Raw genomic sequence first — 13,878 nt, 5'->3', positions numbered from 1 at the left:
CTCTACCACTACGCAAAACTCCCAGCCCCATTTTCCAATATCTCTTCATTTTATAAATGATGTAATAGGCACATCTGTATATGTTTGGAAAGGGAGTGTGACTATCTTCTAGAATATGTTTCTAGCAGTAGAATTGATGGGCTAAAAGTTATGTACATTTTGAAGATCCTTGAAATATGGAATCATATGGTCAAAATTGTAGGGATTTTATCATGTCTTTTGGCAGTACTGATATTTGAATTCAAGTCCCCCAGTTGGCTAGACAAGTGCCCTCTCAGTCTCTCTGTCTGTCTCTCTCTCTAAAACCCTAGCCCTTTGGGCTATAGTTTATTTTTCAGCTAGGGTTTTGTCCTTTTGTCCCATGGACTAGGCTCAGATCGTGATCCTCCCATCACCACCTCCTGTGTAGCTTTGGATTACAGCTGTGTGCCACTATGCTGGGCTGAGAGCCAAGAATGACAGACTATGGCTGGTGTCTTGGAAAGAGTTTTTTTTTTTTTTTTTTTTTTTTTTGCCAGTCCTGGGGCTTGAACTGAGGACCTGATCACTGTTCTTGGACTTTCTCAAGGCTAGAGCTCTACCATTTGAGCCATAGAACCACTGCCAGCTTTTTTTTAAACGTATGTGGCACTGAGGAATTGAACCTGGGTCTTTGTGCATGCTAGGCAAGCACTCTACCACAAGGCCAAACTCAGGGCCCTGGTAAAAAGGGTTCTTTAAAAAATTCTCTTTGGAACCTATGACTCTATAGACATAATGTTTTATTACATAAATTAATATGTTTCTATGACATACAAACCCTTAGCCTAATTTTGATTAAGTTCTAAATACTAAGTCCTAGTGATTGTAAATAGAGATTCCCTCTTTGAACACTTGTTTGTTAAACTCGTCATTTAAAATATGATGTAAAAATCAACGTTAATAAATTCTCTAATAAAAAAAAAACTTTAAAAAAAAATTCTCTTTGGGGCCGGGAGTTTGGCCTAGTGGTAGAGTGCTTGCCTAGCATGCACGAAGACCCGGGTTCAATTCCTCGGTACCACATACATAGAAAAAGGCTGGAAGTAGTGCTGAGGCTCAAGGGGTAGAGCTCTAGCCTTGAGAAAGTCCAAGGACAGTGCTCAGACCCTGAGCTTAATCCCAGGACTGGCAAAAAAACCCCCAAAACAAAAAAAAATTCTCTTCCATCTTCTTATACTACTGCATTGCCTTCATTGGATACTACATGTTTAATCTGACCCCCAAACCTCCACCAAGGCCCATATTCTTATCATCCCCATTTTGCATATGAGACAACCAGGTTAGGGAAGGCAGTGTCTCTTTCTGAGGGCCACACTGTAGTTGAGCAAGAAAAACCTCCATTACTTGTCATGGTTCTCTTTGCTCTTTGGCATCTCTTTTCTCAACTGCCTGTAACATTAGAGCTTGCTGTGCCCCTGCTGATGGTGCTTTGGAGTGTGTATGTGGAGACATTGTTGTGCCAGAACGGAGCAAGGTAGAAGGAGCAGGAGGGTGCTCATGAGAGGTGGTGGGCAATCATCAAGGAGAGAACCTTCAGCAGGTACTGATTGATGGCTGAGATATGAAGCTCAGGCTTTGTTGCCAACCTGGGCAGACAAATCCCAGAGACTCCTTTCTCAAATTAATCAGCAAAATGCCAAAAGTGGATGTGTGGCTTGAGTGGAAACACTAAGTGAGAATGCAAGGCCCTGGGTTCAAACCACAATGCTGGCAACAAGAGAGGGTGATAGGGAGAGGGAGAGGGTGAAAGAGAAAGGAAGAGAAGAGGAGGGGAGGGGAGGGGAAGGGAAAGAAGAAAAGGGGAAGAAAAGAGAAAAGGAGAAGAAGAGGAGAATGAAGAAGAGGGGGGAATAAGAGAGGAGAAGGGAGGGGAGGGGAGGCTAGGGTTCAGATTTTGGGAGTCTCTGGACTGCTTTTCCATGGAGTCGGAAGACAGGCTGAGATAGTGTTAAGAAACTGAGTTTAAATCATTGGTTTGAACCAATTGGTTGAACCATTGAAACTTTGTGGAGGATGAACATTTCACTTCTCATTAACATTTCACGTAGGTTTGAGCTCCCAAGAGGAACAGAGGTCTTGGTTGAGGTCTCTCCCTAACATGAGGGAGACTTTTTTTTTGGCTAGTCATGGGGCTTGAACTCAGGGCCTGGGCACTGTCCCTAAGCATCTTTTGCTGAAGGCTAGCACTCTACCACTTGAGCCACAGCATGACTTCTAGTTTTTTCTGTATATGTGGTACTGAGGAATCGAACCCAGGGCTTTGTGCATGCTAGGCAAGCACTCTACCACCGAGACACATTCTGAGCCCTGATGGAGACACTTGAATGTGCCAGAATTCTCTGCTGTCAGATGTCACCCTAATGGAGGTCATTGATGGTCTTTGTTTCAGCCCCATCTCCAGGAAATATCTCTCCCTCAGTGGTGGCTCTTTCTACTATCCTGCTTGTCCTGATGCTTCTCATCTTAGCAGGCATTTATCTCATGTGGAAGCAAAGAAGATCAAAAGGTAACTCAGGGGTAAGGGAACCCAGGTTGGCAGGAAGAGGGATTAAGGCTGATCTAGAAGGAAGTAGATGTATATATGACATTTATCTATAGGTTGGAGGTCCTGCAGGTTGGCTAGGAGAAATCTGGTAGAGCCACACTGCTGAAGGAATGAAATAAACTACAGATAGGTCCTGAGCAGAGCTGTGAACTCTCATTGTCTGAGAAATTGGACAATAACTAACTATATCAGCTTAACTAAGAAACTAGAGACTCCTAATCAAGAAATCCAATTATATTCATTAGATAAAATCTTATTAAATGGTCGTGATTGCAAAGGATGTGAAAGTTTCATAATCCAACACTCCCATTCCCCCTGCTTCCCTCCCCTCCCTCCCTCCCCTCCCTCCCTCCCTTTCTCCCTCCTTCCCTTCCTTTCTGCCTTCCTGCCTTCCCTCCTCTCCCTCCCTCCTTACCTTCCTCCCTCCCTCAAACCCATGCATGCTGTCAAGTACTCTATCACTAAGCCATAGCCCCAGTCCTCTTCTCATTTTTTCAAATAGTCACACAGTTATAGCACAATGATTTTGTCCAACTCAAGCTGTTTAGGTCATCTGTGGATGCCTGTTAGAAAGAGCTAAGCTCAGTCGGATGCTGGTGGCTTACGCCTGTAATCCTAGCTACTCAGCAGGCTAAGATCTGAGGATCGAGGTTCAAAGGATCATGCCAGGCAAAGTCAAAAGTCCATGAGACTCTTTTTTTTTTTTTTTTCTGTGGTTCATGGGGTGTAGACTCTGGGCCTGGGCATTGTCCCTGAGCTCTTCAGCTCAAGGCTAATGCCCTACCCCTTGAACCTCAGCACCACTTCCTGTTTTCTAGTGGTTAAGTGGAGATAAGAGTCTCTTGTTCTTTTTTTTTTCTTTTTTTATATAATTTTTATTGTAATTAATAGAAGAGTTACATTATATTAACCAGACAGAAGGTGCATTACTTCACAAACATTGATACCCTTTCTCATGTTTTGGTCCCTATTTCCATTCCCCCACTCCCACCCTGAGTCTCTCGTTCTTTAGTGCCCAGGCTGGCTTTGAACCTTGATCCTCAGCCCATGGTTCTCAGATCTGTCAGTCACTGCTCCCGGCCTGTGAGACTCTTGTTTCCAGTTAATCACCAGAAAACGAAGTGGAGTTGTGGCTCAAGAAGTAGGGAGGTAGCCTTGAATTGAAGAGCTCAGGGACAGCACCCAGGCCCTGAGTTCAAGTCCCACGACTGAAAAAAGTCCCACTGACAAAAAGAAAGAAAGAAAGAACGAACTGAGCTGATGACTCTGTCCCTCTTTCCCTTCTAGAGAAGCTTCTTTATGAACAGGCGATGGAGGTAGGTAAGTGTCCTGGGCTGGGGGGAGGGAGATATTTCTCTTTTGTTGGTTTCTGTATCCCCAGCACCCATGAATCTAAATTTGCAGCCTGAAAGTGGTGTTATCTACTACTGCCTTTAGTGTTGGTGATGTCTAAATCTTTTTTTTTTTTTTTTTTTTTGCCAGTCTTGGGCTTGAGCTCAGGGCCTGAGCATTGTCCTTGGACTTTCTCAAGGTTAGAGCTCTACCACTTGAGCCTCAGCTTTTTTCTATGTATGTGGCACTGAGGAATCGAACTTGGGTCTTCGTGCATGCTAGGCAAGCACTCTACCACTAGGCCAAACTCCCAGCCCGGTGATGTCTAAATCTATAGCTTCCAGTTTTCATTAGCTTACTTGCTATACCTTGCTTTCTGGTAGATTCAGAGGCTTTTGTTGGTGAGCTCATTGCTGCCTCCTCCTCCTCCTCCTCCTCCTCCTCCTCCTCCTCCTCCTCTTCCTTTTCCTCTCCCCCACCTCCTCCTTCTTCTCCTTCTTCTCCTTCCTTTTTCCTCTTCTTTGCCAGTCTTAGGGCTTGAACTCAAGGCCTGGGCACTGTCTTTGGATTTTCTCAAGGCTAGTGTTCTACCATTTGAGCTACAGCACCACTTCTGGCCTTTTCTGTGTATGTAGTAAGGAATCACACCCAAGGCTTCCTGTATGCTTAGGCACACACTCTACCATTAGGCCATGCTCCCAGCCCTCATTGCTTATTTTTTTTTTAAATTTTTTATTTATTTATTTATTTTTTGCCAGTCCTGGGCTTGGGCTTAGGGCCTGAGCACTGTCTTTGGACTTTCTCAAGGCTAGCACTCTACCACTTGAGCCTCAGCACCACTTCCAGCTTTTTTCTATGTATGTGGTACCGAGGAATCGAACCTGGGTCTTTGTGCATGCTAAGTAAGCACTCTACAACTAGGGCAAACTCCCAGCCCCTCATTGCTCATTCTTATGGGATATTGGGTAGGTCAAACATGGAGAAGCTTTTGTTCACTCATTTAATAACTGATAATTCTTTATTCAATGCTCTACACCATACTAGATTTTGAGGATCCAGTGGTGAGTGAAACCAGACATAGTCTCTGGCCGTTAGTCTAGCCAGGGATTTTACAGACTGAATCATTACACAAATAAATGTGTGTAACTGCCATAAAAGAAAGTATCCGGTCCTTCATGAACAAGTGCAATCAACTGAGCTAGGGGCTGAGGGTGTGATGCTGCCCTTAAGGAAATGGAGATCATGAGCAAGGGGAGGGGAGGATGGAAAACCATGCTCCTCAGAAAGAATAACTTGACAGAGCATGGCCAGTATTGCATGAGCAATACTCAAAAAAGATGCCTGAGTGAGGAGGAGGTGACCGTGCTAAGTCACAAGGGCCCTGGAGATTACACAAAGGATTCCAGTCCTTTTCCTAAAAGTGGGAATGAATGGAAACATGTCTGAGAAGGGCGCTTTCACAATCTCCCTCTCACAGCGGTGTTGAGAATGTGCCAGAGGGAGCAAGGCAAAACGTGGGAGACATTTTCAGTTGTTTTTTGTCATCACAATGAGAGAAGATAAGGGACTAGATTGGGGCTGTGCAGTGAAGATGGACAAGTTCAAGAGCAGATACAACCAGTAGGGATCAGAGACCCTCAAGGTAACAGCAAGCAATCTCATTGTCTTCCTCCTCCTTTTTTTAATCTCTAGAAAATCTTCTTGAAGACCATGCAAAAGAAAAAGGTAAAGACTGAGAAGTACAAGTAGTGTATTCTTTTTTTTACTTATATAAGTACTGAAGGCCTCTTAATATTTCTGAAATGTAATTTCTAATGTAAAGGGGATATGGAGTTGGTGGGAGAGGGTAGGAGAAGCCCATGATCAAAATCCGTAGGTCTCGCTGAGCACTGGTAGTTCATGCATGGAATCCTAGCGACTAAGAAGGCTGAGATCTGAGGATCTCATGGTTTGAAGCTGGCCATGGCAAACAAATCTGAGGGACTGTTATCTCCAGTTAACTCTAATTAGAATGGTGGCTCAAGTGGCAGAATAACAGCCTTGAATGAAAAAGTTAAGCAAGAATGGAAGGTCCTGGCCAGGAGCTTGGCTTAGTGGTAGAGTGCTTGCCTAGCATGCACAAATACCCAGGTTCTATTCCTCGGTAACACATATATAGAAAAAGCTGGAAGTGGTGCTGTGGCTCAAGTGGTAGAGTGCTAGCCTTGAGAAAGTCCAAAGACAGTGCTCAAGCCCTGAGCCCAAGCCCAGGACTGGCAAAAAAAAAAAAAAAAAAGAAAGAAAGAAAAGAATGGAAGGTCCTAAGTTCAAGCCCCAGTTACCAGCACATAAAAAAAAAAACCATAGGGGCCGGGAGTTTGGCCTAGTGGTTAAAGTGTTTGCCTAGCATGCATGAAGACCCAGGTTCGATTCCTTGGTACCACATACATAGAAAAAAGCCGGAAGTGGTGCTGAGGCTCAAGTGGTAGAGCTCTAGCCTTGAGAAAGTCCAAGGACAGTGCTCAGGCCCTGAGCTCAAGCCCAGGACTGGCAAAAAAAAAAAAAACCATAGCTCTGGACCATCTCATGCTTCCTTCATCAGCCTTTCTACCAATCATTTAGACAATACATTTGCATATTATTTATAAGAATATACATAATTTGTGAGAATCTCAAGCAATTCACACAGTAACAGAAAGATGGTGTAATGCATGGAAAGGCTATAGTTTTCTGGACTCAGAAACACCTCACTCAATTTTCTGAACATCTCCCATTTATTGGCCTTGCATTAGTCACTGTACTGCTCTGAAATCTGATTTCTTAATCTGTAACATGGGGATGTTATTTTACCTGACTTTTTAGTGTTAAAACTACACATATATGTAATATATTATAATAATATAAATATAATATATGTAATTTATTACATGTGTATGTAATATATATGTTTCATTACAGGGCCTTCCATTTGGCAGACGGGTGTTCTACCACTTGAGCCATGCACCCAGCCCTTTTTGCTTTAGTTTTTAAATAGTGTCTCAGGATCCAGAGTAGTCTGGATCATGATCTTCCTATTTATTCGTTACAAGTAGTTTAGATAAAAGTTATATACCACAATGCCCTGATTTTTTTATTTGAGATGGGGTCTCATGAACTGTTTGCCCTGGCTTGCCTTGAACCTCAGTCCTACCATTCTCTGCTAGAACTGTAGAAATGAGCCATTGCATCTAGCTAGAGAAAATGTTTTGAAAAGATCTAACACAGGGTCTGCAACTCATTTCCCTCACTGCCAGTTTTAAATTGGATGTGTTCATGAACCACTGAAGGTAAAAGTCAGACTTCCTTTTGAAGTGTAGATAAGTCCAATGATGAGTCCAAGTTCAAAGACACTAGGATTTTGTTTCCTTCACACTATATTTTCTCTAAGTGAAAATATGGGATGAACAATGCAGACACTCAAGCCATTTTGCCAAAGGACATAAGGGAACAATGTGGAGGAATGGTGAGGGTCTTGGACTCAGGAGTTGGGTAGACTTGGGTTTGAATCTTACCTCTGGTCACTCACTAGCTGAAGAACCTTGAGCAGGTGTCATGTCCCTCTGATCACCAAGCTGCCTCTCTAGAAAACAGAACAATAGTTCTACACAACTCACATTCAGTATCTACTTGTTTAAGAGCAGGACTCAGCTGATGGAAGCTGTTAATACTGGAAAAGACAACCATAAACCATAGTTCCTGGGGAACTGAAGCATACTTAGCTTCATTACTCCAGAGTCAAAGCCTAACCCACAGCCAGCCTTAGCCCAGGGCCTGATAGTAGAATCCGTGTCACTTCAATCCTCTGGCAGGATCAATGCTAGGCACAGGAACTTGAGGGCTAGATGCTCCAGGCCAGAGCAGCAATAGTACGTCCTCAAAGTATGTGACGCATATACATATGTCTTCAAACTTTCTGGGATCTCCAGACTTGGGAAAATTATAACTTTTGTTACAATGTCATCAAGTTAATATAACACTTTTAGCAGGCTGGCCAGCCTGGATCATTAGACTAGTGGAACTGACACCACCGGTTTCCTGAGACTAACCTCTGACGTAGGATTGGGCTAGGCACTGATAGAAACATCTCCATCCTTTCAGTCATGGGAGGGGGAGTGGTACCTAGGGTCTCAAGGATAAAGGCAGGATCTGATTACTTTCTTTCTGTCTCTCTGGTTTTTAGGAAGACTCCATAAAGCCCTCAGTAAGTTCTGTTCTTCATCTTTGGCACAAACTTCCCTTTGCCGCAGTCTGTTTTGAGATAAGTGTTTCAGTGTTACTTCTCAAGGTAAAAGGGAGGGAGCAAAGGTAATTCAAGTTATGGAGTTTGGGGATTTCTTGGCTTTCAAGGGCTTTATTTTTCGGGTTTGGTTCTGGTGGCTCGTGCCTGTAATCCTAGCTACTTAGGAGGTGGACATCTGAGAATCAGTTTGAAGCCAGCCCAGCGAGAAAAATGTAGAAGACTCATATCTCTAACCAGAAAAAGCTGAAAGTAGAGGTGTGACTCAAGTGGTAGAGTGTCATCCTTGTGTGGAAAAAGCCAAGTGAGAGTTTGAGGACTTGAGTTCAAGCCCCAGTACTAGAATACACACACACACACACACACACACACACACACACACACACACACACACACCCTTTGTGAAGTGTTCTCTTCTTCCTTTTCTTGTATGGCTGTTTTCAAGATTCTGAATGGGAATAGATGTACCTCTCATAAGTGAAACCATCTGATGACCCATTTATCACCCAGGCATAACATTCCCTTAGGTGAGCTTTAAGACACTGGGTCCCCACTAGACTGAAGACGCTGGAATAATGCTTTTCTATCATTCCATGTGTGAGAACCTCTATGTTATTATTTTTGCAGTCTGAGGATACATGACACATCTATTTTTTTATTATTTTTTCTTTTTTGCCAGTCCTGGGGCTTGAACTAGGGCCTGAGCACTGTCCTTGGGTTTTCTCAAGGCTAGAGCTCTACCAGTTGAGGCACAGCACCACTTCTGGCTTTTTTCTATGTATGTGGCACAGAGGAATTGAACCTGGGTCTTTGTGCATGCTAGGCAAGCACTCTACCACTAGGCCAAACTCCTGGCCTGACACATCTATTTTGTATGAAGAAAATATATATGATAGCAGTAATAGTTTTAAATGAACTTGTATCTTAGTCTGTTCTAATGGAATTTATATATACATTGACACTGCTATTACCTATAGGTGAAGGTATATTTTTTGACCTGTAGGTAAGGCTTGGCTCACATAGGAATTTTCTTTTTTAATTTAATTTAATGTAATTTAATTGTAAAGGTGATGTACAGAGGGGTTAGAGTCACATAAGTAAGGTAATGAGTACATTTCTTGTTGAACAGTGTTGCACCTCCCCCACTTTCCCTCCCCCCCCCACTTTCCCGCCTCACCTCACATAGGAGCTCTGTCTCTGGGGACCTGTGGCCCTCAGCTGAGAGCTTGCTGTGGCTACTGAAGATCTGCTGTAGGAATGTGGGGTGGAGTGGAGAGGAGCATTGAGGATGGGTTACTAACCCTTTCTCTGATGTCTCCAACTATTTTTGTTCTTTAGAGAAACTCCGGAGTGAACTGAGTAAGTTTTTCATGATTTTATAACTTCCATACCAGCTTACCTTCTGTTGTCCCAAATTTCTAATAGTAGCTCATCTCCTTATCTCTTCTTCTGCAGAGTTGAAAAGAGCTGCAGCTAACTCAGGTGAGATGCTTTCTCCTGACATTTGTCCTCTGCCTTCCAGAGTCATCAATTTCTCCCTAGTCTTGAAAACCCCCTTTTATGTCTTTTAGGCTGGAGAAGAGCCCGGCTGCATTTTGGTAAGTTATATTAACCAAATCCATTCAGATTTCAAATCCTATGCTTCTTTAGGTAGTTAATTTAATTTCTGAAACAGGGCCTTGTTATGCAGCTGAAGCTATCTTGTGTGTGTGTGTGTGTGTGTGTGTGTGTGTGTGTGTGTGTGTGTGTGTGTGTGTGTGTATGTGTGGGTCCCTTAGCTTTTTTATTCTAAATAGTATAGAAGCAAACAACTCACAAAGAAGACAAATACTTAGTAAATCATAAATGTTTTTGAAATTGTTGAGCGGTTAAACCAACTTGATAAAAATTTTAAAATTCAGGCTGTGTGAGGTGACACACACCTACAATGTCAGCTCTAGGGAAGTTGAGACAAGAAGATAGTGAGTGCCAGGTGCTTTCACCTGTAATCCTAGCTCTTCAGGAGGTTGAGATCTGCGGATCATGAAGTCATCCACACAGGGAAGGAAAGTCTGTGAGATTCTTGTCTCCAATTAATGTCCCCCCAAAAAAAGCTGGAGGTGGAGGGAGGTATGGTTCAAGTGGAAGAGCACCAACCTTGAGTAGAAAAAGCCAAAAAAAAAAAAACTCCTTATCAAATAATAACAAAACAATAAAAGATAATAGTAGTATTTCCTAAGGATTAGTTAAGGCAGTTTCATAGGCAGATAAAAGAACTTTTCCTCCTTTACTTAGTAGCCTAACAGGAGATCTATTCTTTTGTTCCAGTTCTCCTGGGAAGGTGGGGTGAGGGGAAGCTTGAACCATGACCTAAATGTGTCAATGATAGCAATTGCAGATCGCAAGACCATTTTTCCTCCCAAGAGCCCTAAGGCTTAGCCTTTCATAGCTCACTTCTGTGACTCTGCAGTGGCAGTGACCTTGGATCCAGACACAGCACATCCCAAACTCATCCTGTCTGAGGACCGACGATGTGTGAGGCTTGGTGACAGGAAGCGCCTGGTGCCTGACAACCCTCAGAGATTTGACTTTGTTGTTAGTGTCCTGGGCTCTGAGTGCTTCACAGCTGGCTGTCACTACTGGGAGGTTTATGTAGGAGAGAAGACTAAGTGGATCCTCGGCGTATGTAGTGAGTCTGTGAGCCGGAAGGGCAAAGTCACTGCTTCGCCTGCCAATGGACACTGGCTTTTACGACAGAGTCGTGAGCTTCACTATGAAGCTCTCACTTCCCCGCAGACCTCCTTCCGCCTGAGAGAGCCCCCAAAGTGTGTGGGGATTTTCCTGGACTATGAAGCAGGAATTATCTCCTTCTATAATGTGACTGACAAATCCCACATTTTTACTTTCACCCACAGTTTCTCTGGCTCCCTTCACCCTTTCTTTGAGCCCTGTCTTCATGATGGAGGGAAAAACACAGCACCTTTAATCATTTGTTCAGAGTTACAGAAACCAGAGGAATCTATTGTCCCCAAGCCAGAAGGAAAAGGCCGTGCTAATGGAGATGTGTCCTTAAAGGTGAATCCTTCCTTACTACCTTCTCAGGGCCTTGAGCCTTTCCCACTCAAGGATGCCATTGTATCCTGGCACTCTGACCTTGGCCCAGCCCTTCAGGGGCTCAAGGCCCCTTCTTTTTAGATATGTGCCTCATGATTTGCTCTCAAGTTTGCCCGGCTCAGGACCCTGGATTTCAGACTCCTAGATCAACATCTGATTCTGGAATGTCTTTTCCTTGATCCAAATCCATACTTTTCCTGGTTTCAGTCAGTATTTCTTTTTCTCCCAGAGCTCAGTTTGGAGCCCACCATTCTTCTATTGACTTGGAAGGAAGAGTTCCGAAAAACATCAACAACAAAAGTGAAAAAATGAACACATAGTTTAGGTTTAGGTGCTACTGACTATGATTTAGTGCAGACTTCAAAAGGGTTCTTTACAAGAACGTTCCACTGCCTCAGCCTGCTCAATGAGTTTTCAGGTCCTGACTTCTGAATTGGTTCTATCAAGGATGGTTCTTCCCCCCGCTCCTCATTTTCTGTCCTGTTTCTTTCCTGCTCTCTCTCCCTCCTTTCCTCCCTTCCTATTTTCCTTCCTTGCTTTCTCTTTCTCTTTGTCTCTCTGTCTCTGTCACTGTGTCTCTCTTCCCCCCGCCCAGCCCCAAAGTCAGGTGTTTACAAGTGAGTTGTTTTGGTTCACAAATTCTTCCTCTTTCTTTAGGAATGGAAGCAGAGAGGGTAAAAACACACCATCTTTTTCAAGTTCTTCTTTCTTTCTTTTTTTGCCAGTCCTGGGGCTTGAACTCAGGGCCTGGGCACTGTCCTTGAATTTTTCAAGGCTAGTGCTCTACTACTTGAGCCACAGCATCACTTCCGACTTCTTCTGTGTATATGTATATTGTACCAAGGAATCAAACCCAGGGCTTTGTGCAGGCTAGGCAAGTCATGCTTCCTGTCCCTTTTTCAGTTTTTTTTTGGTGGGTCATGGGGCTTGAACTTTGGGCCTGGGTGTTGTCCCTGAGCTCTTCAGCTCAAGGCTACCACCCTACCCCTTGAGCCACAGCCCCATTTCCTGTTTTTTAGCAATTAATTGGAGATAAGAGTCTCACATTCTTTAGTGACCAGGCTGGCTTCGAACTGGGATCCTCAGATCTCAGCCACCTACACAGCTAGGTTTACAGGCATGAGCCACTGCACCCGACTTTTCAGGTTATTTATTTATTATTATTATTTTTGCGAGTACTGGGGCTTTCTTGATTTCAGGGCCTGAGCACTGTCCTTGGGTTTTTTCCTCAAGGCTAGCACCCTGCCACTTGAGCCACAGCACCATTTCCAGCTTTTCTATGTATGTGGTACCGAGGAATCAAATCCTGGTTTTCATGCATGCTAGGCAAGCACTCTACCACTAGGCCAAACTCCTGGACCCTTTTTCAGGTTTTTGAATGCTATTTACAACAGAGTTGAGACACAGCCAGAGTCTACAGTTTTTTTTTGTTTTTTTTTTTGTCTTTTCTTTTTTGGTATTGGGAATCGAACCCAGGACCTTGCACTTGCTAGGCAAGTGCTTTGCTACTGAGCTATATCCAGCCGCAGTCTACAGTTTTTTAAAAACTATTTTGAAACAAAGACATCCAGAATGTACATGCTTTCAACAGTTATCTTATCTACTAATGATAACCACCTACCTTAATCCTGAAAAGTCTTAGTAGCCCAGCTAGGGAGACACAGCTTTGGCCTTACACACTCTTGTCTTTTGCTCTGGTTCCTTTAAAGACCTTCCTGAGATTCATAGAGGCCAGTAAGAAAAAATGGCAGCTTTCACAACTTATGTAGAAGCCCCCACCCCCCCAAGTTATTTTGGAAGATTTGACTATTAGTACAGCAAGCAAGCCTCTTAGATCAGAGTACTCACTTCTGAGAAGTAGGTAAGCTTATTTGGAAAGATAAGAAGTTGTGAGAACAAAATAATCCATCTGATTTGGGAGTATGGATTGCAGAAAGAAGGCCAGGCACTTTGTCACACCCTGTATGTGGGCTGGCCTATCTGTGGAGATGCTGGCTAGCAGTTTGCAGATTGGCAACATAGTTCAACCCAACAGAAACTAGAGCTTTCTGTCTGTCAGAAGTTCCTTCCATTAATGCCTAAATAATTAGTCATGGTTCTCCAGAGAACAGAACCTGTCAAATAGTATATATTATATATATATGGAGATAGTAATCTATTGATTTAGTATAGGAAAGTGGCTCCCATGATTATGGAAGTTGGCAGGCCTGTGACTTAATTCAAGTCTAGGGTAGGTGAAGCAGATGGACAGTCCAGCTTTCTGTCTTACTTGAGGGGAGGATCAGCCTCTTTGTTGTATTCAGTTCTTGGAGTGACTGGATGTGTTCTGTTCACATTAAGAAAGGCTGTCTGCTTTACTCTGTCTATGAATTTACATCTTAATCTCAATCCAAATACATCTTCCCAGAAATACTCAGTAAAATTAATGTTTGGCAACTTGACCCAGTCAAGTAGTACATAAAATTAATCACTGTGCTTGAATAGACTTTTTGGTTTGCCTTTGTACAGTTGTTAAATAAAACTTTTGGTATTCATTGTCTGACATGAGTGAGAAATTGTAACAAAAAACTTTTTGTTAAGAGAAAAACACATTATGGTTTCTAAACATCTTTGAGTCCTCTCAAGCAAGCCT

General features: G+C 43.2%; 1 protein-coding gene across 1 annotated transcript in view; it reads left to right on the top strand.

The window, feature by feature from the left end:
• The window catches only part of Ermap (erythroblast membrane associated protein (Scianna blood group)), a 16,440-nt gene extending 4,398 nt beyond the window's left edge, over positions 1-12,042 (top strand). Inside the window, exons 4-11 of the mRNA XM_090335058.1 lie at positions 2,411-2,527; positions 3,854-3,886; positions 5,591-5,623; positions 8,097-8,117; positions 9,492-9,512; positions 9,609-9,635; positions 9,725-9,751; positions 10,603-12,042. Of these exons, the coding sequence (XP_090191184.1) occupies positions 2,411-2,527; positions 3,854-3,886; positions 5,591-5,623; positions 8,097-8,117; positions 9,492-9,512; positions 9,609-9,635; positions 9,725-9,751; positions 10,603-11,327 (1,004 nt within the window). The 3' untranslated portion in view covers positions 11,328-12,042. The remainder of the gene's footprint in view (positions 1-2,410; positions 2,528-3,853; positions 3,887-5,590; positions 5,624-8,096; positions 8,118-9,491; positions 9,513-9,608; positions 9,636-9,724; positions 9,752-10,602) is intronic.
• The last annotated feature ends 1,836 nt before the right edge of the window (positions 12,043-13,878 follow it).

This window comes from Megascapheus bottae, chromosome 6 (genome assembly GCF_031878675.1).
Source record: "Megascapheus bottae isolate mThoBot1 chromosome 6, mThoBot2.hap1, whole genome shotgun sequence".
In the NCBI taxonomy this organism is placed as follows: Eukaryota; Metazoa; Chordata; class Mammalia; order Rodentia; family Geomyidae; genus Megascapheus; species Megascapheus bottae.
Note: the sequence above shows the minus strand (reverse complement) of the source record. Positions and strands in the feature narration are given on the sequence as shown.